General features: G+C 41.4%; 1 protein-coding gene across 2 annotated transcripts; it reads left to right on the forward strand.

Moving 5' to 3' along the window:
• The first annotated feature begins 494 nt into the window (after positions 1-494).
• LOC311135059 (chromodomain-helicase-DNA-binding protein 2-like) lies at positions 495-25,643 on the forward strand. Of its 2 annotated transcripts, XM_084168927.1 has the most exons (38): positions 495-1,013; positions 1,354-1,465; positions 7,144-7,369; positions 7,609-7,695; positions 7,944-8,005; positions 11,000-11,140; positions 11,891-12,046; positions 12,158-12,291; positions 12,548-12,773; positions 13,077-13,177; positions 13,373-13,414; positions 13,534-13,715; positions 13,867-13,991; positions 14,172-14,388; positions 14,489-14,578; positions 14,752-14,942; positions 15,075-15,263; positions 15,396-15,555; positions 15,780-15,932; positions 16,482-16,553; positions 16,992-17,141; positions 17,408-17,556; positions 17,674-17,770; positions 17,924-18,016; positions 18,154-18,327; positions 18,914-19,083; positions 19,177-19,358; positions 19,466-19,604; positions 20,962-21,112; positions 21,251-21,367; positions 21,554-21,676; positions 21,856-21,996; positions 22,225-22,338; positions 22,717-22,895; positions 23,070-23,169; positions 23,521-23,725; positions 23,862-24,120; positions 24,278-25,643. In XM_084168927.1, exons 2-38 carry the CDS (start codon positions 1,407-1,409, stop codon positions 24,567-24,569), a joined length of 5,448 nt encoding a protein of 1,815 aa, XP_084025053.1. In that variant the 5' UTR covers positions 495-1,013; positions 1,354-1,406; the 3' UTR covers positions 24,570-25,643. The 2 variants fall into 2 exon arrangements, with proteins under 2 accessions (XP_084025053.1, XP_084025052.1); XM_084168926.1 differs by having other exon boundaries at positions 514-1,465.
• Positions 25,644-27,497: the final 1,854 nt, after the last annotated feature.

The raw sequence follows: 27,497 nt of genomic DNA on the forward strand, positions 1-27,497 counted from the left end.
ACACTTTAGGTAGGACTTCTGTCCACAAAATCTGACTTTCGTGATTAGCAACACACACAAAAATACTGAAGTCAAGTTAAAGGGTATGGCGAAGTGGCTGGCTAATCCATACTATTAATTCAACCAATAAGAGTTATACATTGCAGTTCTACATAGCGCTACATAATACAAAGAGTTAAAACAGCTTTTGGCAAGAACTGAAATGGTCCAAGGTTCTTTGCCTCTAAAATGGCTCCTAAAGTCTTATTTCCTGTCTGAACAGGAAGTGATGGGTCTCAGTGTTTTTAAAATATATTTTTAATAATGTTGTTCAACTTCAAACCTCTGTTTCAACATGGATCTGACTTTGGCAAAGGCTATCCTCTTGAAGTGAAGCAAAGTTTTTAAAAAGTTTTTAAAATAAAAATGTAATAAAGTTATGCCGTTTTTATACAAAATAAAGGGGGTGGGACTTTGGGACATCACCTGAGTGTGGGGTAAATAGAAATAACGTCAATCAAAGGCAAAGCTTTCAGAGCTAGGAAGGAGCTCTAGATGGCGGATGAGCCTTGGGAAGGGGAACAATTAACTGGGCTTTCGTCAGTCCTTTTCTTTTTCATGACATCAAGCTGGAATATGGCGCTCTATTAATATTTTTTTTTACTTAAAATAACAATTATTACTATAGTGAACAGTAGATTAGGTTTTCTGCGGTATTTAATGCGTTTTTCGTCGTGTAGATCCGTTATGCAGCGTGTGTGCGCGAGTCGTTGTTTTCTCTGCCTAGGTTTGGCAGCCATGGCGCCCCTCCATTTTTAGTGTGCTCTGTGAAGAGCTATAGCCTGTCGTCTCACTATCACTTTTGTTGTCTTCATTATCCTATTGTCAACATTTAGTTTTTCGTGCCTAATGTTTATTTTCATTCAACCTTTTTATATGCCATTTATTTTCATTTTAATGTCATAAGTATTAAATAGTCTGTACTTTTGCGGATGTGAATCTAACTTCATTATACCTTCCTGTACATGGAATAGGTATGTTAGCGTTTTATAATACCTAAGTTGCCTACAATCGGTTGTTATTTTATCACATTTTAGTCGTCCTTTGTCTGATGACGCAGTTAGAATTCGTGCATGTGGCTCGATCGGTGAATCTAATTGAAATACACTAAACACTTGGCTTTTTTATAACATAATGTCATCAGTTGTTATTTATAAATCGACAATGTATATATTAATATAAATGCCAGTTTTAAACGTCCGACACAATGCTGTTGTCTGTTATTTCATAACGTCAACGCTTTTACTGTCTTCTGAGCAAAAACAATCTTATGGGACTTTTATGATAGTTCATCCCTCTTCTAACTTTTGACAGTAAATACCAGGACATAAGATCATCAAATCAAACGTTTTCAAGATAAAACGACGATGAAGAATAAGAATAAAAAGCAAGAAAATGAAGGTTCGACTCAAAGCAACGCATCAAGGTATGATCTTCTATATTTTCACTTTTTTGACATCTGTCTTGATTGTTTACCTTGACATGCATGGTTGATCACCTGTGAACACATTTGCTACATAGTTTTCCCGATTTGTACCAGTTTCAAATCAATGACCTTGGTTTTTAAAGCCACACCCTAATTTTCTTAGCATTTGTTACACTAAAGACTGAACTTTCAGGCTATTTGTATTACATATTTACCCACATGTACACAAACTAAAGTTTTATATGGCTTTTTCCCATGAACAAATGCATGATTTCAATATCTGTTGGTCTATCGTTACAATGTAATATGACCTTGTCTTTATTAGTCGATACTGCATTGCACCATTTGAACATACAATGCTTATCCTTTTAAAACATTTGACACCTCTAATTTACACATGTTAACAACATATGCGGCTGAAGGGAAATATTCAAATGAATATCTAATCCACATTATAATTGTTTTCATCTGCATTGACAACTATGTAGTTTAAGTCTAAAGACACTGTCTTCATTTGAAACAGTTGACTACTAAAACAAATGTTAGTTTATGATTTTGGCTACCAAAATGTAAGTGAATTATTTTAATGAGAACTGTTTATTGTGTAGTAGGCCATACAATCACTCTTGACTGAATGTTCACTAGATTTTAGTTTCTATTTGGCCTGTTGTAGATCTATTTACCTCCTGGATATCTTGTCTTCAGAACTTACTTCATGTGTCACAGGTTTCTGTCAGCAAGAGAGGGAGGCTTAATATTAGTTTCACTGATAGTCAGTCCTCTTGTACATTTTAAGGTTTTATTTAACTTTTGCAACATGTTTGTTATGGATAGCCATTTGAAATAGTTTTTAGATAAGGTTTATACTGAAAACGTATGTATTCACGTTACCTTATATGTGGAAACAATGTTATTGATGAGATTTCCAATGCCATTGAGAACAATTTCAGTGGGGTTATTGGAATCGATGCATCTCTATTTTTCTGAAGGGATCCTCACTTGTACACATCTGACTAACCATTGACATGCTCAATTTTGCACACATTAGGTGTTCACTAATTTATTAGTTAGGTTGATTATGAATAGAATATCAACTATGTGGCAATGCTTCAACTACATTTTTGATTTTATAGGACAGCTTATTCTGATTAAATTGTGTGATGTACTCAATGCACAATAATCCTTTAATTCAGCTGTGAATTCAGCTGTGCTTGTTCACCAGTTTTGAGGTCTGTACAACATCAACTGTATTGGTGATTGAGTTCCTCTTAGGCTGATAACTATTCCATGGAATCAGAAGCTAAGTGCCAAGATGGTAAATATCATGTATTGCAGATGTTTTCATGGTCTCACAGACTTGAAAATGTGTTTTATTTTACAGATAAAGGTATAATCTAAAGTTGGGATTCAAATGATTGAAATGTGTTATCTCTCTGTGTTGGAAAACGGAAGGAACACAAAACAATGTCATTTCATCATCAATAAAAAGTGCTACATCTTCTTAATTAAAGGATCTCATGTGCTCAGTTCATTTTGAGGCCATGTGGGAGATAAAGTCATGTCTGTACTGTCAAATAAATGTTATTGCTTGCATAATCTAATGGTAGTCTTGAGTTTAACATGACATCTGACAATTGGTTATCCATTATATTGAAATAATGTCATACTCTGGGGGATGGTAAGTGCACATTGCTCACACCTCTGGTCTACCCATGATAGTTTTAGACTTCAGTCATGGAAGTTACTAATGTCATATGTTGGCCAATGTATTATTGATGACTGGATATAATAATTAAAGCCTAATCGGGCCAACCTCATATTTGTCATCTATTACATAGCCTATATTTTGTAACTGTCAGATGTCACTGACAACTACTACAACTATAGGCTTACATGACTACTTAAACTACAGGCCTACTTGGGTTGCTCAAGAGATAAGCATTACATTTGTTTTTAGATTTTGTCAAATGCGAACTTTTCAGCTAACTGACCCTAGTCCTGAATTAAATTGATAATGGGTCAGAAAAACATGACATGAAGACATGCTGTCAACCTAGAAATGCTGTGCTAGTTCATTTGCTGTCTTGTTGGCAGCCATTTTAGTAACCATGCACATTTTAAAGTCTGTCCCCAAAAATCCTAATCTTCTACCACACTTTTGACTGCTCTCGTCCTGAAAGAGGACTTATTTTCAAGCACATAGAAGCAAGATACACTGAGAGCAGATCACTTTATTAAATGTTCTTTTGAAATGCATTGCATGAAGTGGAGTCCACTTTTAAGTCACAAAATGGCTCTTGCTTTTTGCTGCATAGCCTATATGACTTTATGCATTAGAACTGTGTGCTCAGAACTACAGGAAACAGGAACAGGAAGTGTTTCAATGGTCAGAGGCTTGTATTTTGAGCTGCGATTGGCTCATTCCTCACCTAGCAACCCACCAGCCTGTAGTAGTTCAGTTCATTTTTTTGTCCAGCCCATGTCTGACCTCACTCAATGGAGGGAGGGAGTCACCTGCTCATGCGCTTGCTTGGTCAGCAGCAGCTGCATTCTCACTAGAGGAAGGGGTTTGAGCATTTGTCGTTGGGTGACTGAGTGGATAAATTACAATAACTTTTTAATATCACAATCCAATACGTTTTGATATCACAATAAGAACTTAATTATTAAAACATTTTTTTTATTATCTGAATGGTTATATCAACATTTCATTATTAATAAGATATCTAATAGAACATTAATTATAGACTGTCCTAATTTACCTATAGCTATTCATTGTATTCATATAACTACAGCAATTCTATGTCATAAGGGACTAAACAATGGTAGTAAAGCATGGCTACAAATGAAGGAATTGTTTTGGTTCTATTGTAGCAGCCTGCTCCATTTCGGAACCATTCAAGGTTGTCTTGACTGTGGATATGATCTGGTTGTAGGTACCCCCTTTAGTCTGTTCAGGGTACTGCACATTCCATCATGGTAGTACAGCAAACTAACACAATATGGGGCATAGACTGGTTTACTCCCTTGCGTAATTTGCTTGGCTTATGATTTAAGAATTACAGTTAAATAAATACATTTTGCAGTAATTTGTGTTCTGGTTACATTATAAGAGATTCCATTTAAATATAATAATATTTTTTAGTTTGCATTTAAAGTACAGTATGAATATGGAATATTTGGTTAGATCACTAATAATGTGGAGTGTTTTGAATGAATCAGGGCATTTTTTTGTCATGGTTTACATACATTAGTTAAATTATTATGTTTGCATTGACAAATTATATTATAGGTTGTGATGTGCTCTTGAGGTGAATATTACTTAAGATCTAGATGTTATAATTGGTTGTTTGATAGAATCTCAGTAGGTGCTTCATGTTTGGTTGGGTCGCTGTTGGCCCTGTGTACTGAGGTGCTTTCAGTTCGCTTGAACGTTTTCTACATTGCGGAACGGTTTCTACTGAACGACACGTTTCCCCAAAACGGTCTTGAACAGACTTTTGAGGTACGTTTGCTCCCGTTTGGTGGGTGTGGCTTGAAGCGATGAGTGATGTATTTAAAGGGCAGTGGCCATGCTGACAGCGTTCCCCAACCCACAAACCCTCCCCATTTTTCCACTCGTTCAGTACAGCACCATTTCCGAAATTGAACGTTCCAGAACGTAAAAACGTGCTGAACGCAGCCCTGATGTGGGACGTGCACCCATAGGACTTATTTGGCTCCCTCTACTGTTTTACAGCAGGTAATGTAGTTTGTGAAAGTTTGTAGGCTATTTTAGGAATTGAATGAATACAAAGATAATTTTAGTGTGGGAAACTTTTTAATATTGTGGAAAGGTCATCAAAAAGAAAGGAGGACCAAGGCACTCTTCACATAATTAATTAAAATGCCTTTATTAGTATGGCATGTTCAATAGAAACAAGGTTTTAAAAAATTCCGACGCGTTTTGGCTGCATGGCCTTCGTCAGGGAGTGTCTACCAACATTTACTATTGTGTACCTTAGTAGCGCTTCCCTTCGTCCTCTTTCTACTAATTGTGGAAAGGTCTTTCAACATGACAATAATAATATGGACATAACACGCACCCCAGATTGAGAACCACTGTTCTAGGTTACCTCCAGCAAGTTCTCCTGCATGGGCTTATGTTGTGAAGTATTTTTAAAGATCAGTGCAAGAGGATTGGTTTGAGAGAATGGGCTTGTTATTACCAAAGTTAATCTGAGCACACTATGGTGATATGAGTCTTCGGTTTCCTCTCCACGAAAGGCATTAGCGGCGTTTTGTGTGTAGTCTTTTCAATACTACAGGAACTCCATACTCCGTTTATTTAACATGTCACACGTTCTGCAGCTTTTTCTACTTTGTGTTATAGGCCTAGGTCCCTCAAACTCAACTCTGTACCTCGAACTCAGGTTCCACTGCATTTGTTTATTGTTCCCCTCTAATCAGGAACTGATTTAGACCTGGGACACCAGGTGGGTGCAATTCATTCAGGTAGAACAGACAACCAGCAGGCACCGGACCTCGTAGGTTAAGAGTTGAATACCCCTGGCCTAGGTTAACATTTCCTACATACAAATCCTAGATGCAATTGCCTGCTGTTGTGCCCTTGAGAAAGGCACTTAACCCACCATAACAACTGCTCCATAGGCACCTAGTGTGTCAGCCCACTGCTCCGACCTCTCCAACCTGTATGTATGTCTTTCAGAGGGGTTGGGATGAAGTGAGAGTCAAATTTTCCATTAGACCTTGTGTACAATTGGAAGAATAAAGTGATCCTAATCTTAATTTGTTGAGCCAAATCAGTGTTTGACAATAGTAGGTGGGAGGTCGGAGAAACTGTAAATAAACTGGGCTTTTTATTGAAAAAGGCAATGATTGCATAGCTTCTCAAATGAAAATCCAGCAGTATAAAAGGGTGGTACTATACTGAACAAAAATATAAACGCAACATGTAAAGTGTTGGTCCCATGTTTCATGAGCTGAAATAAAAGATCCCAGAATCTTTCTATACGCACAAAAAGCTTATTTCTCTCAAATCTTGTGCACAAATTTGTTTACATCCCTGTTAGTGAACATTTCTCCTTTGCCAAGATAATCCATCCACCTGACAGGTGTGGCATATCAAGAAGCTGATTTAAAAAGAGCATGATCATTACACAAGTGTGCCTTGTGCTGGGGACAATAAAGGGCCACTCTAAAATGTGCAGTTTTGTCACACAATGCCACAGATGTCTCAAGTTTTGAGGGAGCATGCAATTGGCCTGAATTTGTCAGTACGTCCAACCGGCCTCACAACCGCAGACCACGTTTAACCATGCCATCCCAGGACCTCCACACCCGGCTTCTTCACCTGTGGGATCGTCTTAGACCAGCCACCTGGACAGCTGATGAAACTGAGGAATATTTCTGTCTGTAATAAAGCCCTTTTGTGGGGAAAAAACCCATTCTGATTGGCTGGGCCTGGCTCCCAATTGGGTGGGCCTATGCCCCTGCCCAGTCATGTGAAATCCATGGATTAGGGCCTGATTAATTTATTTCAATTGACTGATTTCCTTATATGAACTGTAACTCAGTAAAATCATTAATTGCTGCTTGTTGTGTTTTATATTTTTGTTCAGTATAAGTAATGCAGTAATGTTTTTAGACTGAAACTCCACATATTTTTGATACCATAGCAATTCGGCCTCAGAAGACTCGAACCACTCTGGGTCGGAGTCTGGGAGTCAGTCGGAGAGTGAACAGGGCAGGGAGAGGAGAAGATCGCACCACTCTGGAGAGTCCAACAGTTCCTCTGAATCTGGGAGCCAGTCCGGGTCTCAGAGTGAATCCCAGCAGGCCTTAGCAGAGGTCAACGACAAACCACCAGTTAAAAAGAAAGACAATCTGGCAGATGTAAAGAAGGTAAACAAAGCAGGGCCTGTACTCCAAACTGGTTTTCCTGAGTTGTATTTTGTAGGGCTGAAAGGCCCTTGAAATTTTGGAAACAAATATTTCACACCATCAATTACACAACAGCTTTGATGCGTGGACTCTGTGCATATTTAGAAAAGGAGTCATGCCTCAATTGGGATGGAGACTGAAAATGACAAGGAGAAAGTGAAGGCAAAGATGCAATGATCTAATTTGATTTTTGTTTCCAGATGTGGGAAGAGCATCCAGATGTCTATGGGGTCAGGCGATCAAATCGCAGTAGGCAAGAACCTGCTCGTCTCAATATTGGAGCTGGGGTAAGAAGTGCAACATGAAATACTGCTGAATGGAAATCCATAGAACAAACTTCCATGTACTAAAAGTCCGACCCCACTGAAAATGTATTTTTTCCTCAAAGGGGTTTGCACGTGCAGAAGTTGCACCATCTAGTGGATATGATGTCGATTTATTGGCGTATCATTCAATGTAGCTGCAACGCGTAACGGCAAAGCAATGCAAAGCCTAATTTCTCATTGAGATGTAATTAATTTCAACACATTTGCAGGGTAGCAGTGACTCAGAAGGTGAATGTCCTAAAAGAAAAGTACCACGACAAAAGAAGAAAGAGTGAGTATTGAGATTATTTGATGTTTATTATTTCATTCATTTCAAGTGGTCGTCTTTGAGGTGTGTTTGGTGTCGTTATCATGTTAGAATACTGCCCTGCGGCCCAGTCTCCGAAGGGAGGGGATCATGCTCTGCTTCAGTATGTCACAGTACATGTTGGCATTCATGGTTCCCTCAATGAACTGTAGCTCCCCAGTGCCGGCAGCACTCATGCAGTCCCACCACCATGCTTGACTGTAGGCAAGACACACTTGTCTTTGTACTCCTCACCTGGTTGCCGCCACACATGCTTGACACCATGTAAACCAAATAAGTTTATCTTGGTCTCATCAGACCACAGGACATGGTTCCAGTAATCCATGTCCTTAGTCTGCTTGTCTTCAGCAAACTGTTTGCGGGCTTTCTTGTGCATCATCTTTAGAAGAGGCTTCCTTTTGGGACGACAGCCATGCAGACCAATTTGATGCACTGTGCGGTGTATGGTCTGAGCACTGACAGGCTGACCCCCCCACCCCTTCAACCTCTGCAACAATGCTGGCAGCACTCATACGTCTATTTCCCAAAGACAACCTCTGGATATGACGCTGAACACGTGCACTCAACTTCTTTGGTCGACCATGGCGAGGCCTGTTCTGAGTGGAACCTGTCCTGTTAAACCGCTGTATGGTCTTGGCCACCGTGCTGCAGCTCAGTTTCAGGGTCTTGGCAATCTTCCTATAGCCCAGGCCATCTTTTATGTAGAGCAACAATTCTTTTTTTCAGATCCTCAGAGAGTTCTTTGCCATGAGGTGCCATGTTGAACTTCCTGTGACCCGTATGAGGGAGTGTGAGAGCGATGACACCAAATTGAACACACCTGCTCCCCATTCACACCTGAGACCTTGTAACACTAATGGGTCACGTGACATCGGGGAGGGAAAATGGCTAATTGGGCCCAATTTGGACATTTTCACTTAGGGGTGTACTCACTTTTGTTGTCAGCGGGTTAGACATTAATGGCTGTGTTGAGTTATTTTGAGGGGACAGCAAATGTACACTGTTATACAAGCTGTACACTCACTACTTTACATTGTAGCAAAGTGTCATTTCGTCATTGTCACAAGAAAATATATACTCAAATATTTACAAAAATGTGAGGGGTGTACTCACTTTTGTGAGATAATAAATATATATATATATATACACAGTACCAGTCGAAAGGTTGGACACACCTACTCATTCAATAGTTTTTCTTTATTTTAACTATTTTCTACATTGTAGAATAATAGTAAAGACATCAAAACTATGAAATAACACATGGAATCATGTAGTAACCAAAAAAGTATTAAACAAATCAAAATATATTTGAGATTCTTCAAATAGCCACCCTTTGTCTTGAGGACAGCTTTGCACACTCTTGGCATTCTCTTAACCAGCTTCACCTGGAATCCCTTTCCAACAGTCTTGAAGGTGTTCCCACATATGCTGAGCACTTGGCTGCTTTTCCTTCACTCTGCGGTCCGAATCATCCCAAACCATCTCAATTTGGTTCAGGTCGTGTGATTGTGGAGGCCAGGCCATCTGATGCAGCACTCCATCACTCTCCTTCTTGGTAAAATAGCCCTTACACAGCCTGGAGGTGTGTGGGGTCATTGTCCTGTTGAAAAACAAATGATAGTCCCACTAAGCCCAAACCAGGTGGGATGGTGTATCGCTGCAGAATGCTGTGGTAGCCATGCTGGTTAAGTGTGCCTTGAATTCTAAATAAATCACAGACAATGTCACCAGCAAAGCACTATCACACCTCCTCCTCCATGCTTCACGGTGGGAACCACACATGTGGAGATCATTCGTTCACCTACTCTGCGTCTCACAAAGACATGGCGGTTGGAACAAAAAATCTCAAATTTGGACTCATCAGACCACAGGACAGATTTACACTGGTCTTATGTCCATTGCTCGTGTTTCTTGGCCCAAGCAAGTCTCTTCATCTTATTGGTGTCCTTTAGTAGTGGTTTCTTTGCAGCAATTCAACCATGAAGGCCTGATTCACGCAGTCTCCTCTGAACAGTTGATGTTGAGATGTGTCTGTTACTTGAACTCTGTGAAGCATTTATTTGGGCTGCAATTTCTGGGGCAGGTAACTCCAATGAACTTATCCTCTGCAGCAGAGGTAACTCTGGGTCTTCCTTTCCTGTGGCGTTCCTCATGAGATCCAGTTTCATCATAGCACTTGATGGTTTTTGTGACTGCACTTGAAGAAACTTTCAAAGTTCTTGAAATCTTCTGTATTGACTGACCTTCATGTCTTAAAGTAATGATGGACTCTCGTTTCTCTATGCTTATTTGAGATGTTCTTGCCATAATATGGACTTGGTCTTTTACCAAATAGGGCTATCTTCTGTATACCACTCATACCTTGTCACAACACAACTGATTGGCTCAAACGCATTAAGAAGGAAAGAAATTCCACAAATTAACTTTTAAGAAGGCACACCTGTTAATTGAAATGCATTCCAGGTGACTACCTCATGAAGCTGGTTGAGAGAATGCCAAGAGTGTTGCAAAACTGTCATCAAAGCAAAGGGTGGCTACTTTGAAGAATCTCAAATATAAAATATATTTTGATTTGTTTAACATTTTTTTTGGTTACTACATGATTCCCTATGTGTTATTTCATAGTTTTGATGTCTTCAGTATTATTGTACAATGTAAAAAATTTAATAAACCTGGAATTAGTAGGCGTGTCCAAACTTTGACTGGTACTGTATATATTTGCTACTTATCTACAAAAAAAAATGTTGGTTGTGTCCTTGCCATTTTCATACATATGTGGGTGTTTGTGCTTGTCTAAAGTGGCTCATTAGGAGTTCCAGCCAATAAGACTGAGGTGGTCTTCATACCTTAGTTTATGTTTAGATTTCTGATCAAACCTGGCTAACCAGAGCACCCTAAGCCAGGTGTAGAGCCATTATAAGCCCAAAGGTTGAACTTGTTGTATTTCTGTGTTGTAAGAAATACCTGGAAAGGTGATGACTCGGATGATGATGATGATGATGATGATGATGAGGAGGAGCAGGAAGATGATGATGCCAGCAGTGCAGACAGTGAGCATGAAGAGAAAAAAGTTAGATCCAGACGACTTCCTGCTAGAAGGTAAGGATGTAGTGAAGCCTTGCCTTCAGACAGCTAATCTGTCCACTTTCATTTACATTGTGTGCGATCAGAAACTAGCTATAGTAGTGCATTTTTGGCCTTGAAAGTTCTGTATGACTGGGTTTCTTTTTAGCCTTCAGTCACATACAAAATATGAAATCTGTAAATTCAAATCTGATAATTATGCAAAATTGGCCATATATCACAACCCCCTGAGGTGCCTTATTGCTATTATATACTGGTTACCAATGTAATTAGAGCAGTAAAAATAAATGTTTTGTTATACCTGTGGTATACGTTCTGATATACCATGGCTGTCAGCCAATCAGCATTCAGGGCTCAAACCACCCAGTTTATAATTACATTTAGACTCAGAAGGATTACAAAATAACGGTTAAAAATCCCAAAGTCAACCAAATGGATGTTCTAATTAAAGCTCACTAACATACCAGTTACATGTTAAGTGTTTTTGGAGTGTCACCTTTTGTGGGTTGACTTTAGGATTTCCCCCAATTGAGCACTTAGTGCTCTAAAGGCATTTAATGAAGACATTCACCGTAACCTTATCACCAATATTATTCATATTGCTGAGGTCAGAGGTTTGAAAGCTGTCTCAAGGCCATTGGTGTGAGTCAGGTTGTTCGGGGGGATTATAGTCCGCTAGAGCTGTTAGATAAAAACTAGTAAGTAGGCTGTCTTGCAGAGTGGTTAGAAGTGGTATACGTGTGTGTATTTGACTCAATATTTTAGACCACAGACCAAATCATCTACAATCAAAAAACAGCAGCCTCCGAAGGGAAGGAAAACCAGGAAACAAGAGTCATCTGTGGAGGAAGATGATGATGATGACGATGATGAAGATACCCCAAAGAGACAAACCCGGCGAAGGCTGGCTGCCAAAGTCAGGTGTGTCATTGTTTCACTAGTTCAATCTAAAATATGAAGGAAAGTGTTGCTGTTCCACATTGCTTCTGTCACATTACTGTGCATGACATGCATTATGTTGGTTTGTTCCAGTTACAAGGAGGACCAGAATGACTTTGAGACGGATTCTGACGACCTGATAGAGATGGAGGGAGCTGAGGTAGAGCCGGAAGATGACAGTGAGACCATTGAGAAGATCATGGACACCAGAACAGGCAAAAAAGGAGGTGATGCATCCTCACTTGGTATCTTATTGTTGGTATCTCACCTGTATCGTGTTAATCCATCTAGTTAGACATTGCCAGCAGGTGTTGAAAGTGAAGGCAACAAAACTTGTGGCTAGCATCAGAGGTGCTGATATTACCCTGCTAGACGAGACATCTGTTTACTAGAGGCTGCCCCCTGGTTAGGAATTTAAACTGTGAATAATATGCAGATATTGACAATATTATTGTCCGAATTTTGTGCGTTTATCCATTTTAGCCTGTGGTGCTTCCACTACCCAGTATGCTGTGGAGGAAAATGGGGATCCAGGAGCAGACTTTGACCCTGAGAAGGATGAAGGAGAGACCCATTACCTGATCAAGTGGAAAGGCTGGTCCTATATCCACAACACCTGGGAGAGCATCGACTCCCTCACTCAACAGAAGGTCAAGGGACTCAAGAAACTAGAGAACTTCAAGAAGAAAAACAGTGAGCTCAATGCTTGGTGAGGGTTTGTTTTGTACACATAGTTACATACCACTTAAGTTTGACATTTTTTACATTTACATTTACATTTTTAGTCATTTAGCAGACGCTCTTATCCAGAGCGACTTACAGGAGCAATTAGGGTTAAGTGCCTTGCTCAAGGGCACATCGACAGATTTTTCACCTAGTCGGCTCTGGGATTAGAACCAGCGACCTTTCGGTTACTGGCACAACGCTCTTACCCACTAAGCTACCTGCCGCCCAAACCTTTTACCTTTCACTGTTGATGAGTTCTGTTACTGACACTGATTGTCTTCCAAAGGTTGAACAAAGCATCCCCTGAGGATTCAGAATACTACAACTGCCAACAAGAGCTAACCACTGACTTAAATAAGCAGTTCCACATTTTGGAAAGAGTCATTGGTAAGAAACTAAATGCCTTTGAAATTAGTCTTCATTGACTAGCAGCAATCGTTCAACAATTAAAATAGATTTGTTTGACAGAATGTGATTATTACAACAGACTTACCCTCTTGCTTATCAAAAATATTTCACATGCTGTATCATATATTTAGAGAATTGGATTTGGGGAATGTAATTTGAGATTTTATTTTTCAGCGACTAAAACCGGGAAGACACAGGGACCCTCTGATTTCCCCTGTAAGTTCCTCATATCCTCATCAACATTATCATGATCATATCTTCATCATTATCATACTCAGCACATTTTTATTCTGAAAAGCACTTTAACTAAAGATGTTGTTTTCACTGTACATCAGCTCACAGCCACAAGAATGCGTCGTCGTCCAATGAGCCTGAGTACCTGTGTAAGTGGATGGGCCTGCCCTATTCAGAGTGCAGCTGGGAGGATGGAGCTCTGCTGGGGAAGAAGTTCCAGCACTGTATAGACAGCTTCACCAACAGGAACTCCAGCAAAACAGTTCCCTCCAAAGACTGCAAAGTGAGTGAGGAAAGTGTCCCTACTAGATAGATTGCACATGGTATCCTATCACAAATGGTTTATTTAAAGTTTACTAATATCAGCTAGAACACAAGAACTATAGCTATAGTCATTTCAGAACAGTGCAGTGATTTTCTAACTCTAATTTCAGGTGTTGAAACAGAGGCCCAGATTTGTTGCACTAAAGAAGCAGCCATCGTACATTGGGGATGAGAACCTGCAGCTGAGAGATTACCAGCTAGATGGACTGAACTGGCTGGCTCACTCTTGGTGCAGGTACACATCAAGTCATGAGGAACGCTGTATTGAGAAACTGATTATTATAGATTTGAACATCACATTTTATGGATATACTGATACTATACTGAGGTGTACTGTCAATTACCTGCCATTTAGATAGTTTGAATGTAATGTTTGAAAACGCACTAATAAGACTCCATGGTCTGTGTTTTTCAGGTGCAATAGTGTGATCCTGGCTGATGAGATGGGTCTGGGGAAAACCATCCAGACCATCTCGTTCCTGTCCTACATGTTCCACCAGCACCAGCTGTATGGGCCCTCCCTGGTGGTGGTGCCCCTGTCCACCCTCACCTCCTGGCAGAGAGAGTTTGACACCTGGGCCCCCGACATGAACGTGGTGGTCTACCTGGGAGATGTGATGAGCAGAAAATCGGTACGGAAATCTGCTCTTTACAGAACTCTAAAGAAGCGTTGTGATCTTTTGCCCAACCAAAAGTAAATGTTCCCCTCTGCTTTGCTTTTGTGCTCAACAGATCCGTGACTATGAGTGGGTATGCCATCAGACAAAGAGAATAAAGTTCAATGCACTTATAACCACGTATGAAATTCTACTGAAAGACAAGGTAAGGCATCAGTATTGCTTGTAAGTATTTTCAGACTGATATATTTAGATATGAGCTTGGATTTGTACTTGCCAAAATAGTACAAATCTTTATTTTAATTGTTAAGAACATAAAAAGTGAATTGTTTGATTGAATGCAACTCTACACTCACTCAATGTGTGATCTGTCCATAGGCAGTGTTGGGGAACATAAACTGGGCCTTCCTGGGTGTGGACGAAGCTCACAGGCTGAAGAATGACGACTCCCTGTTGTACAAAACCCTGATCGAGTTCCGGTCCAACCACAGACTTCTAATCACAGGGACGCCACTGCAGAACTCTCTCAAAGAGCTGTGGTCCCTTCTGCACTTCCTCATGCCTGACAAGTATGTACTTCTCCTCTCTATTAAATACATCATATAAACGTTGGCACATTCTGGCTTTGAAGAACAACTTGTACATTTGTATTCATTTACAGTAATCTTATCCTAATCCAATTGTACTTTCCCCCTCTGAAGGTTTGAGAATTGGGAAGATTTTGAAAGCGAGCATGGTAAAGGGACTGACAATGGCTACCAGAGCCTCCACAAAGTCCTTGAGCCCTTCCTCCTGAGGCGTGTCAAGAAGGATGTGGAGAAATCCCTGCCTGCTAAGGTAGAACAGATCCTTCGTGTGGACATGTCCGCCGTGCAGAAGCAGTACTACAAGTATGTTCCCTCATATGTAGCTTTTCTCTCTATCAATGTCTGCCTGTCTGGACAGATGATTTGAGCAGTATCTAAACCGTCTTACTCCTTATACCTGAAGTTAACTGGTGGTGTGTTTGGTGCTTGTTTCAGGTGGATTCTGACCAGGAACTTCAGAGCCCTGCAGAAAGGCACCCGAGGCAGCTCCTCTGGTTTCCTCAACATCGTCATGGAGCTAAAGAAGTGCACTAACCATGGTTTCCTCATCAAGCAGCCCGAGGAGGAGTGTGACACTCAACAGGAGCACCTGCAGGTAGGACCAGCAATAAGAGCTCAGCTCAACACATTAAAATATGTGTTATGTGAATTAGTCTCTACCTTGCAAATGATAAGACCGTGAACTAATTATCTCCTCTGTTTTTTCCATTTTGAACGTTGATTAATATGGAATAGCATGATTAAATGCAACCCACACTAATATATTGGTTTGTTAGGGGTGGAGAACAGATTTGACCTCTGACCTTGTGTGTATTTCAGGCGTTGGTGAGGGGCAGTGGGAAGCTGGTGCTACTGGACAAGCTGCTGACCAGACTTCGGGAGAGGGGCAACCGAGTCCTCATCTTCTCCCAGATGGTGCGGATGTTGGACATCCTGGCTGAGTACCTGGCCCTGAAGCGCTACCCATTCCAGGTAGGGTATAACACAGCCCAGGGGATGGCAAGGCAGCAGGTCCAAACCTTCAGTAGTGTACCTCCTGTTCTTCTTGTATTCAGTATGACTTCTTCTTGTTGTTGGTTCTTTTACATCTCCATTATATGTTATTCCATATTTATTATATTGACTTAGTGAGGGCGTTTACAGTAGAGGAGCTGTTGAGATATTGGAGCAGTGTTGGTGTCAACTCTGGTGTTAACCGGCTCATGTATCAGTTTTGCTGCATACATGCGCTGGCAGACTGATCGTGTATAAAGTTATTTTTATCCTCAAGTTATTTTTTATGGGGACTGGCTGGTCCCCAAAGCCAGAGTGACCACTGTGTCTTCACGCTGGGCCTTAGCATGGGTAAATCACTGTAGACAGTTCTACTGCTGTAATGCTCTTTGACAATATGCTGCTTGCCTGATGGATGGATGGTATAATGCCATGTATAGCTGAGCGTTGCTAAGTGGGATCTTAGGGTGGTGGGAGTTTCGGCAAGGTTCCAAGGCCTGAGGTCTCTCTCCTTCCCTCTCTTCTCAGCGCCTGGACGGTTCCATAAAGGGAGAAATACGAAAACAGGCACTTGACCACTTTAATGCTGAAGGCTCTGAGGTATGTAATCTGTACTATGTCATGTTTTAGCTGTTGCAGATTGGAGGGGTTGATCATTTCAGTGTTTGTCAGCTCTGTATCTGCGTCAGAGCTCAGTTGGTATGGGTTTCACTTACTCTGTGATTGTTTATCCGCCAGGAGATGTATACACCGTCAAGATTACCATATTGATACTAGAATCTCATTTTCTTTGAGTGTTAAGATTTTCTACGTAGAAGTTATGATATTATGTTAAGTAAAACCCCATTTTCTTTAAGAAGTGATATCAACACATCTGATATCTGATTACCATACAATAAAAGCCACATGAACAATTATCACTCTTGACATGTTTTCAACTTCAAGCATTAAATTCCTTTGCGATGTTCATCAGGTCGGCTGTGATGCACTATGTAAGGTGGTTAGTTTTGTATATAATAATTTATCCTCTCTGTCCAGGACTTCTGTTTTCTGCTATCCACCAGGGCTGGAGGGCTGGGGATCAACCTGGCATCTGCAGACACTGTGGTCATCTTTGACTCTGACTGGAATCCTCAGAACGACCTGCAGGCTCAGGCCAGGGCTCACAGGATTGGCCAGAAGAAACAGGTAACCACAACTAGACCCATAGTGATTAGTATGGAGGGCTGGCTTGGCTAAGCACAAGCTGAATTGATTCTGCTAACTTGAACTGAACTAATAAAAACTGTGACACATAATCGTTTTGGCAGAGCCGTCATGGAAATGTTGGTCTTTGCCAACTTTCCAAGTAAGACACAAGCATTTTGCTACACCCGCAATAACATCTGCTAAATATGTGTATGTGACCAATAAAATGTGATTTGATTTAAAATCTCCTTTGTCTCGCTGAACAGGTGAATATCTATCGCTTGGTCACAAAAGGATCTGTGGAGGAAGACATTATTGAGAGAGCCAAGAAGAAGATGGTTTTGGACCATCTTGTTATTCAGAGAATGGACACCACTGGTCGAACTGTACTGGATAACAACTCTGGAAATTCTAAGTAAGGAAACTTTAACATGGAATCTGTTAGTCTGGATATATCTTTATGCTTGACTAGTAACTGCTGAAAACATGAGGTTCCTCAGATTCTTAACTTAACATCAACTTCTGTTCACAGTTCCAACCCATTCAACAAAGATGAGTTGACTGCCATCCTGAAGTTTGGAGCTGAAGATCTTTTCAAAGAGGCAGAGGGAGAGGAGACTGAACCTACGGTACATAGAGACACACATTTCTATTGATTATGTGCTCTGAAGAGAGTTGAAACCGATATATGTAAGAGTATGAATGATAGATTTTCATATTTGCAGAATGTCTGTGTTGTGTTCCTTGTAATTTAACTTTCTGTTCTCTATTGGCCCTCATAGGAGATGGATATTGATGAGATCTTGCGGTTGGCTGAAACCAGAGAAAGCGACCAGGGATCAAGTGCCACAGATGAGCTTCTCTCTCAGTTCAAGGTACCTAGAAGTTGATCCAACTCTGAGTCTGATTTTAACAATACCTGTAGTAAAACCTTTAGCTACTGTTCTAGCTAATACACTAGCCACTCTATTCCCAGTCTTAGACAGTACATGTGTTCTGTGTGTCCCTCCAGGTGGCCAACTTCTCCAACATGGAGGAGAGTGCTCCAGACCTGGTGGAGCGGACGGTGCCTGACTGGGACGACATCATCCCTGAGGACCAGAGGCGGAAGCTGGAGGAGGAGCAGAAGCAGAAGGAGATGGAGGACGTCTACATGCTGCCCAGGAGCAGGAGCTCCAATAAAAGGGTTAGCAGGAGAGAACACATACACACACCTCTCACGTTAAATCTCCTCTCTAGAGCTGGAGAGAGATGTGACTGCTCCATGGTGCAGTGTGTGTGAAGGGGCTCCCCTAGGGAGTGTGTGCGCTGCTGAGCTGTGTACTCTCCTGCTCTCAGTCAGGGGGATCTGATGGGGTGGTCATGAGTAATGAGGTTTTTACTGCCTGCCTCAGTGTAGGTGATTCCACGGTTTGTGTGAATCTACCGCATAAGAAGCTTCCTTAATGAATCATTAGGATTTATAGCAGCGCTGTCCCTTGCGATGCAGCAGTAGGTATTTATATCACACAGATAATATCCTCTCCTGTTGAAGATTATCTAAATTCATGAAATGCATAGAAGAGTAATCTCAAAATTATTCAATATGGTGATTAAATTATAATTATTGATGATTAGATTTTATCATGATTTTATTTCATATTATACTAAACCCACATCATTAAACATTTAAGCATTCAGAAGTATCCATAACACAAAAAGGCACTTGGAACTACATTCAGTAGGAAATAGGTTTTGCTTGTTGTGTCTGAAAGTTGTCTTGTGTCTTGCAGGCCCAGGCCAACGACAGTGACAGTGACGTTGGCTCCAAGCTGAAGCACCGCTCTTCAGGCTCTGAGAGCGAGACTGACGACAGCGGTGATGACAAGAAGCCAAAGAGGAGAGGCAGGCCCAGAGCCCGCAAGAACAACGTGGAGGGTTTCACTGATGCAGAGATCCGCAGGTACAGTATGTAGGTCTCTTTATTCATTAGACTGAATGATTTCTCAATGTTTTATTAAACGCTTGGTTAATGTTTTACTCTTTCCTTTATCAGGTTTATCAAGGCTTACAAGAAATTTGGAGCTCCGCTTGAAAGGCTAGAGTGCATTGCCCGGGACTCTGAGCTGGTGGAAAAATCTCAGGCAGACCTGAAGAGACTGGGAGAGCTGATCCACAACAGTTGTGTGACGGCTGTCCAAGAGCACGAAGAGCACCTCAGAGAGAACCCCAGTGAAGGTGTGTCTGTCTGACTCTGTCTGTCTGCATGACTCAGTTTTTGGGGAATTATGGCTCACAATAAGTGTGTTGTAATGTTTTTACTCATGTATACCCTGTTCCTTTAGCCAAAGGTCCTGGGAAGCGCAGAGGTATAAACATCAAGATCTCAGGAGTGCAGGTCAATGCCAAGTCCATCATTCAGCATGAGGAGGAGTTTGAGCCACTGCACAAAGTTGTGCCAGCTAATCCTGCTGAGAGAAACAAGTAAGATGCCATTGCAGGTATATCTGAGGCCTGTGAAACAATATGCACAGAACATAAATATTCCTATACGGGTTGAAAATGGCAGATTTGGACAATAATAAGTGAGTAAATCAAAACACAGTGGCTGTACAGTAATATGCTATATGTGACGACATGCTATATGTGACGACAGAGCTTAGGTTCTCCACTTCACAGCTCTGTATGGGTTTTGAGTGACAGCTGTTCTGAACTTGAGCACCGCACGCGACAAGAAGTTGCTCCCATCCCTCCCACTAATTGGGCAACTTCTGCAAATGTTTTGATGTCTGAGTGAGGGAAATGCTGTACATTTTTAAGAGTACTCAAAGTATTTTGAAAGATGAGAAGTTGAGGATTATAATAAATACCGGTTTTGATGCCGTACAAGTAAGCCAAACATCTGTGAGTCCAAATGTACACTTCACATTTCCATATCATAAAACTCATGTCAACGTTTATGATCACTATGTTTAATGTACAGTTAAAAGATGACATGGCGTTATACTCTGAGTTGTCCTGATTAGAATATTTGCTGTATTGTGAAGAAAATATGCCACGGGCAACGCGTCAATGCATTCATGACTCTACGCCCACCAAAATTACGATATGCTTCTCTGAATTTCCTTGTGAAAGTCTTAACAATGAAAGATCGTATTTTATAATACAGCTAGTCATTTTGGCAAAAGAACAAGCTTTCAAATGATGCCCACGTGACCCAGATTGCGATTTATAATAGATTTTGGATTGCAGGGCTGTGTTCAAAACAACTACAAGTGTGCTTGCTCTAGTTCCTCAATGGCATAGCTAGGAGAGCTCAAAAAAGCAACTTATAGATGAAGACTTCTTTGAATCATAAAAGTGCACACTTTGGAGAGTTGTGTGGCCACTTGGAGACCAGTTTGATCTTTCACTCAAACCCTTGTCATTTTTAAAGTTGCAACTACCCCAAATGTTCTAATAATATTCTTACCATGTTACTGAATGTATGCAGAGTATTTTCAGATTTCATTATCAACAAATGCGACTAAAAGCACAGTAAATGTTAAATCAACATAAAATCAACAGTGTAATGTTTGGATTCAGTCTTATCAGGTGAACTGTTGTGTCCGCACCTTTAGTCTAATAATTTACCATAATCTCCAAACTATAACCTTTTAATTACTACCATGATTATGCATTTCCATGTTTCTTCTGTAAGAAACATTTCAATGTATCCCTATCGGCCAATTCCCACGAGTGTAAAGGGTTAAAGTTGTAACAACAGATGCAGACACCAGGGCATCATCTTGATGGGCAGAAGTAGCAGAGGGTTTGACCACCTCTCCTCCTCCTGCCATAGGTTCCAACTGACCTGCAGAGTGAAGGTGCCTCACTTTGACGTGGACTGGGATCTGCAGGATGACACTCAACTGTTGCTGGGGGTCTATGAGCATGGCTACGGCAACTGGGATCTGATGAAGACAGATCCGGATCTCAAACTTGCAGACAAGGTAACCATCAGAATGTCAGAATCACACATTTCTCAGATAGCTGTGGAACTCAATGAAGCTGTGTGTGTGTTAGATTGGCTCCTGGTAACATTTTTATTCTTCTTCTGGTAACAAATTGTATTCAAATCTGTATTCCAGATTCTCCCCGGTGACCCAGAAAAGAAACCCCAAGGGAAGCAGTTGCAGGGCAGAACAGACTACCTTCTGAAGATGTTGAAGAAAGAAGTGGACAGTAACGATGTCACTAAGGAGGAGGTAAGCAAAGACCTCACTGCTCTGTTTATCAGGACCATAGGGAATGCCTATGCATCTGAACCCTTGGAATATCTATATGCAAATCCATTCGATAATGCTCTTCATACCTTACATTCTGTCTGGGAATGGTCTCTTCACAGTAGAGTACATATCCCCTTGGCTGATCATATCTCCCCCCCCCCTCAGGCCAAAGTGAGGAAGAGGAAGCCTCGGGTGAAGAAAGAGAACAAGGCCCCTAAAGATGAGCAGGGCAATGACATCTCCTCCCCTCGCCTGTCAGACAACCCCTCCGAGGAAGGGGAGGTGAGGGTAAGTCACCTCAAAAGACCCAGCACAACCTGCCTATCAACCACCTGCCTTTTCACAAGGGAATTTCCCCTTGGTTACAGAATACCGGGAAAAAGAACACAATGGTAACACGATGTAGTCTTTGTAGTCCACCAGAACTGGTTTACTTATTTACCTTTCTGTGTTTTTTATTTAACTAGGATGACGGGACAGAAAAAACTCCCACAAAGAAGAGACAGAAGAAGAAGGATAACAAAGAGAACAAAGAAAAACAGGGAACTCCTAAAAAAGAGAAAGAGGTGGACAAAGACAAAAAACGTCCCAAGACAAAAAAAGAAAAGGTACTTTAGAAGTCGTGAACTTTATGCATTGTGCTGCGGTAGTGTATAATTTCACACCCACTAACCTTTCCTGTTTCTGAACAAATGGGGAACTTTTGTTGGAAGGTGGATGTACAGATTAGGTTATCAGATTGTTCTTGGACCACCAGGGTGAAGTGTCACTGTGCAGGTGTTTGTGTGGAGATCTGTGTTGCCCTGCTGAGTGGTGTCTGTTTGTCTGTGTCTCAGGCTAAAGGAGCCAAAGGGAAGAAGCCCCAGGGGCCGGTCCACATTACTGCTGGGAGTGACCCTGTTCCCATTGGAGAGGAGGATGACGAGCTGGACCAGGAGACCTTCAGCATAGTGAGTTATTACACCATGTCACTACTGACGTGGACAGGATAAGGATATATTATTCACTACATACAAGACTAATGTAGGTGTTAATAACATTTTACATTTAAGCAATAAGGCCAGAGGGGGTGTGGTTATATGGCCAATCTACCATGGCTAAACTTGTAGTGTGTTTTCGTTTTTAAAAGGCTTCTAAAGTTTGTCCTAATGAAAAATGTATCAACCCCTACAAAAGTTATAATTCACATTTCCTGTTGCTGCATGATTATTTTCCTGCAGTAGCAAACTGGATCAAATTCAGATCCTACATCTGTACAGCTGAGGATATTTGAAACACATGGATCATTTTTGACCAAGAGCTCGTAAACTGTGTGTGTCTCCATCCAGTGTAAGGAGCGCATGAGGCCGGTGAAGAAGGCCCTGAAACAGCTGGATAAGCCTGACGAGGGCCTGTCTGTTCAGGAGCAGCTCCAACACACACGCACCTGCCTGCTGAAGATAGGAGACCGCATCACTGAGTGCCTTAAAGCCTACAGCGACCCAGAGCATGTCAAAACATGGCGTCGGTAAACCCTCATTCAACCATAAGTTATATGTGCACTGAAGGTTTGATTATGAAACCTACTCCCTGGTTATTTAGGTCAATCTATGTTTTTAATTCTGATACCATTTGAGTTTCATTAAAATCGTTCTCCATATTGAGGGTAACTCTTACCAAGATGTCTCTCTTTGTTTGGCAGGAATCTCTGGATATTTGTGTCCAAGTTCACGGAGTTCGGCGCGAGGAAGCTTCACAAGCTGTACAAGATGGCTCAGAAGAAGCGGTCTCAGGAGGAGGAGGTGAGGTGATCTCTTTTCTCCCAGTATCAAACCTAGTGATGAGCAATTTAACCAACCTTTCTGGGGTTTTCCGGTTATTAAACAACTAACTGAAATTAATATGTCTAAATGACGTAAATGTAAAATCATTGTAACGTCATTATTTCATAATACATTTAATTCATAATTTTTTATTGAAACTGAAAACTATTATTACTTTTTAATAATCTAACCGACCTCAAAAAGCACTAATCGCTCAGCACTAATCAAAACTCGCAGGTTTTTATAACAAGTACAGTCAGCCAATCATTTATCTGATATTTTTGCTCAGTCCTCTGCTTAACCCTTCCATTGTCCTTTGCTAATTTTCAGAAGGAGCATAGAAAAAAGGGGGATGACCCGTCGGGCAGGAAGAAGCCTTTCAGAGCAGAGCCGTCAGGTTCCAGTCGAGACTCCACCAGCACCCAGCCATCGTCTAAGTCTCATCCAGGCATGCCTCGCCCCTCTCCCACATCCCCCCATGGTCACCACAGAGAAGGCTACAACAAGTCCAACAACAGACACTTTGGAAATGATGGTAAGAGCTGTTTATTTGGTCTTATCCAATCGGAAGTATGCAACTCTACAACTTGGCAGCAATTGTGGGGATTTCTAATTTTAGATATGAGCACGACATATCTCATGGCCCACTGTATTTTATCTCATGATGACAGATCGAGGAGATTGGCAGAGAGATCGTAAATACAACTACCCTGGAAATAGCAACCAGTCCTGGCAAGGCGAGCGACATCATCCATATGATGCCCATCGGTATAAGGACCATCACTATGGCGACCGTCGTCCACGTGAAGACTCCTACCGCAGCAGCTCTAGTAGTTACCGTAGCGGTAGCAGCAACTCCCCTCGGAAGAGGCCATATGACCAGTATGACAACGACCAGGATCACAGGGACCGGCGGGCATATTACGACAGGTGAGAAACACTCACAATTAGGCCTCATCTTTCGAAACCAATAATGTCTAGATTTGTATTTGTCAGTATTGGAATTTAATGCTAAAACCGTAAGTGTTGTGGTAGCTTGTAGCTCTGTAGTAGTAAGCTTTGTAAGACATCATCCCTCTCGCTTCAGACATCCAGACGCGAAGCGGAGACGCGGCGATGACTTCCGTCCTCCCCAAGACTTCAGGAGTGGAGGAGGCCATCCCCAGGACTTCAGGGGGAGGATGCTGGAGCAAAGGGGGCCGACAGGGCCAGAACACTTCACCCGGCCCTATCCAGACAACAAACCCCCTCCCCTGCTGGACCCACGGTCCTCACAGGCTCAGAAGTCCCCCCAGGACTCACGCTCGCCAACCGCAGAGCGGACTGCAGAGCAGAAAGCAGCTGGGGCTGATTTAAACTGGAACAACAGGATGACATGAGGCCTGTCACTGAAGGGAAAGGTGTTTTGTCCAGGTGAGGAACACTGTGGGAACTCCACATGCTGCTGAAGGACAGGTCTGGGCTGGCTACTCACTGGTTCGCTTGGCCAGACATACCCTCACAGTCGGAAACGGAATTGACAAATACTCTGTTTACCAGAAAACACCAAACTCTCCAAACCCCTCCCCCAGGTGTGACTGTGGTAACGACCTTTGTCTGTGTCCATGTAGAAAAGAGTTCAGCATCCTGAAATATGTATCACACAAAGAAATGTTTTTTCTTTAGTTGAAATGACAGATGATCAGTCAGTGTGATTGCTGAGTCTGTAGAATGCCTATGGATAGTTAGTCCCATGGACTATTATGTGGGGAAAGATTACGATGCCGGAAAGGTTGATGATGTTGACTGATCTGGAAACATTAAAGTGTCTGAAGTATTTGGCCTTTTAAATGTTAGCGGTATGGGATTATTCCCAAATACTTTTATTTTTTTGTGTTTAGCTTTATGCCATTATAATAATAAAATGAATGTTGATCATGATGTCATCCGTACCTTCAAATGTTTATTCATCTTGACCTGGTTATGAAACTATCATAATTTCATAGAGAGATGCACCTTCTTCCCCCAAATCAAAATAAGTGCATCTTTCTGTCTAAATTGAAGACGAATAGGAAGTTAGTCACGCCAGTACCAAGTTCTCAAAATTACTATTTAAAATGTTTAATGAGCATTTGTCATTAGTGTTGATAATCATTCTTCTGTAAAGACATTCATCATTGCCATTTTCTTTTTTGTTTATGATAACCACTGACCCACTAATAAGTTAAGGACCTAATGAGAAGGACATGTTAATAAACAGTATTTAAGGTAATTCCTTGTGCAAAGCTTCAGAAGAACACTATGACTATGTTTATGCGATCCCTAACAACATTTATTTGTAGATGTGCAAAGAATTAGCCATTTCAACCATATTTCTCACTGTCTTATGTATGAATGGTACTTTTGCATCTTACATTGCACTATTAGTACTGCACTCTACCAGTTTATTCCACCCATAAAAGTATTGAGCTATGTTTGAGAAGACTCTGGAAATCATTTTTTCATTTTTTTATAGTTAAAAGGTTGTGTGATTCCCAGCGACTGCATAACCACTGGTAGATTTTCTAAGGGACTCTTGAGTGTTTACGGATGTGGTTAATGACAAGCTGTTATTGGTCAGTCTGTTTTAGTGCCAAACCAGAGACTGGCCCTGCTCTGGTTCTTCTGATTGCTGGTGTTTTGGTGTGCTTCTCCATTTGTGCCTTATTTCTGTGTATATGTTCATACTGTATATCCCACTGGACACAGATGTCAATTCAACTTAATTTCATTGAAATGACGTGGAAACAACGTTGATTCAACCAGTGTGTGTGCCAAGTGGGATGGCTTCATGGACATTACTGTACTCTACTACAGAGATGATGCAGTATTAAACAGTCATGTTTTGAGATTTTTCTCAATGGATTGTGTAATGTGGCATGCTTGTTAAGCGAAGACTGGTGGTGGGAACAAAATGATATTGTTTGTCATTTTCTTCTGCAACTCCCCAAAAGTTATTTACACAGGTGAATCAATGTTATGTCCTCTGTGGGCAGATCTGTTACAAGGAATAGCCAACCAACTCCACCTTCCTTTTCTCCACGCTACAGTCCCTGGACCTGTATTCTTAAAAACAAGCCTAAATAATTTATATTTGTGAGAAAGCCACTCCACGTGAAATGTACTGTCAATATGTTTATAGACATATATGTATTAAACTTTCCTACATTATAAAACGTATGTTCACTGTTGTTTATTCATCCAGTAGAGTCTTAAGACTAAAGGCGTCCATCCGCATGCAGCCCATCTGGAACAGTTCGTGCATATAGTATGACAAGTTCGTGTGTGTGTATATATATTATATATTTTTCGTTTTGGTCTTCGGCAAGGGTTTTTTTCGGTAGCCGAAGTCTACACACCTTTGTTGGTCAATAGTAGGGATTCTTCAATTAAGGGTTCGTTCGGAAATTCGCTCTGGCTATCTACTCCGATTTCAGAGCACTGGTCGGAGTGTGCCAAAGTGCAGAATAACTGAGGAATTTACGAACGATCAACACCAGTTGAATATGGCCGGTGTCAGTAAACGTTGGCAAAAGAGCGTAATTAAATTGTTGCTAGCAGCACGGTCACCAACGCTCTGGATAACATGAAAACAGCCCTACTAGCTCTGCTAGGGCGAGTAAAATGGTCAGAGTGAGGTGAGGTGTTTGTGTCTGGAAGTAGCTAGCAAGCTAGCCAATGTTAGCCAGGTAGCTTGGGTGGTTGACTGTCGTTGTGAGGTCAGAACGATCGGATCAACCCTACTCCTCGACAAGAGCGTCCAGTGTGCGCTCTGAATGCTCCGAGAGCAGAATGCTCTGAATTTACGAATGGACAATCTGACAAAGCTCTGAGTTTACGAACGCCCCGAGCGCACTCTGGCACTCCAGATTGAATTTACGAACACACCCTTCCTGTTGTCATTGAGATAGAGGACTCGTTTTTATGCAAAAAAAATGTAACTTGAGAAATACTTCACCAAACATTTTACATTTGTCATTTAGCAGACGCTCTTATCCAGAGCGACTTACAAATTGGTGCATTCACCTTATGATAGCCAGTGGGACAACCACTTTACAATATATATAAAAAAAATATTTACAAAAATATTTTTTCTGGTGGGGTAGGGGGAGGGTAGAAGGATTACTTTTATCCTATCCCAGGTATTCCTTAAAGAGGTGGGGTTTCAAGTGTCTCCGGAAGGTGGTGAGTGACTCCGCTGTCCTGGCGTCATAAGGGAGCTTGTTCCACCATTGGGGTGCCAGAGCAGCGAACAGTTTTGACAGGGCTGAGCGGGAACTGTGAAGAGC

The sequence above is a fragment of the Coregonus lavaretus genome (genome assembly GCF_964263955.1).
Source record: "Coregonus lavaretus genome assembly, chromosome: 9".
Lineage (NCBI taxonomy): Eukaryota > Metazoa > Chordata > Actinopteri > Salmoniformes > Salmonidae > Coregonus > Coregonus lavaretus.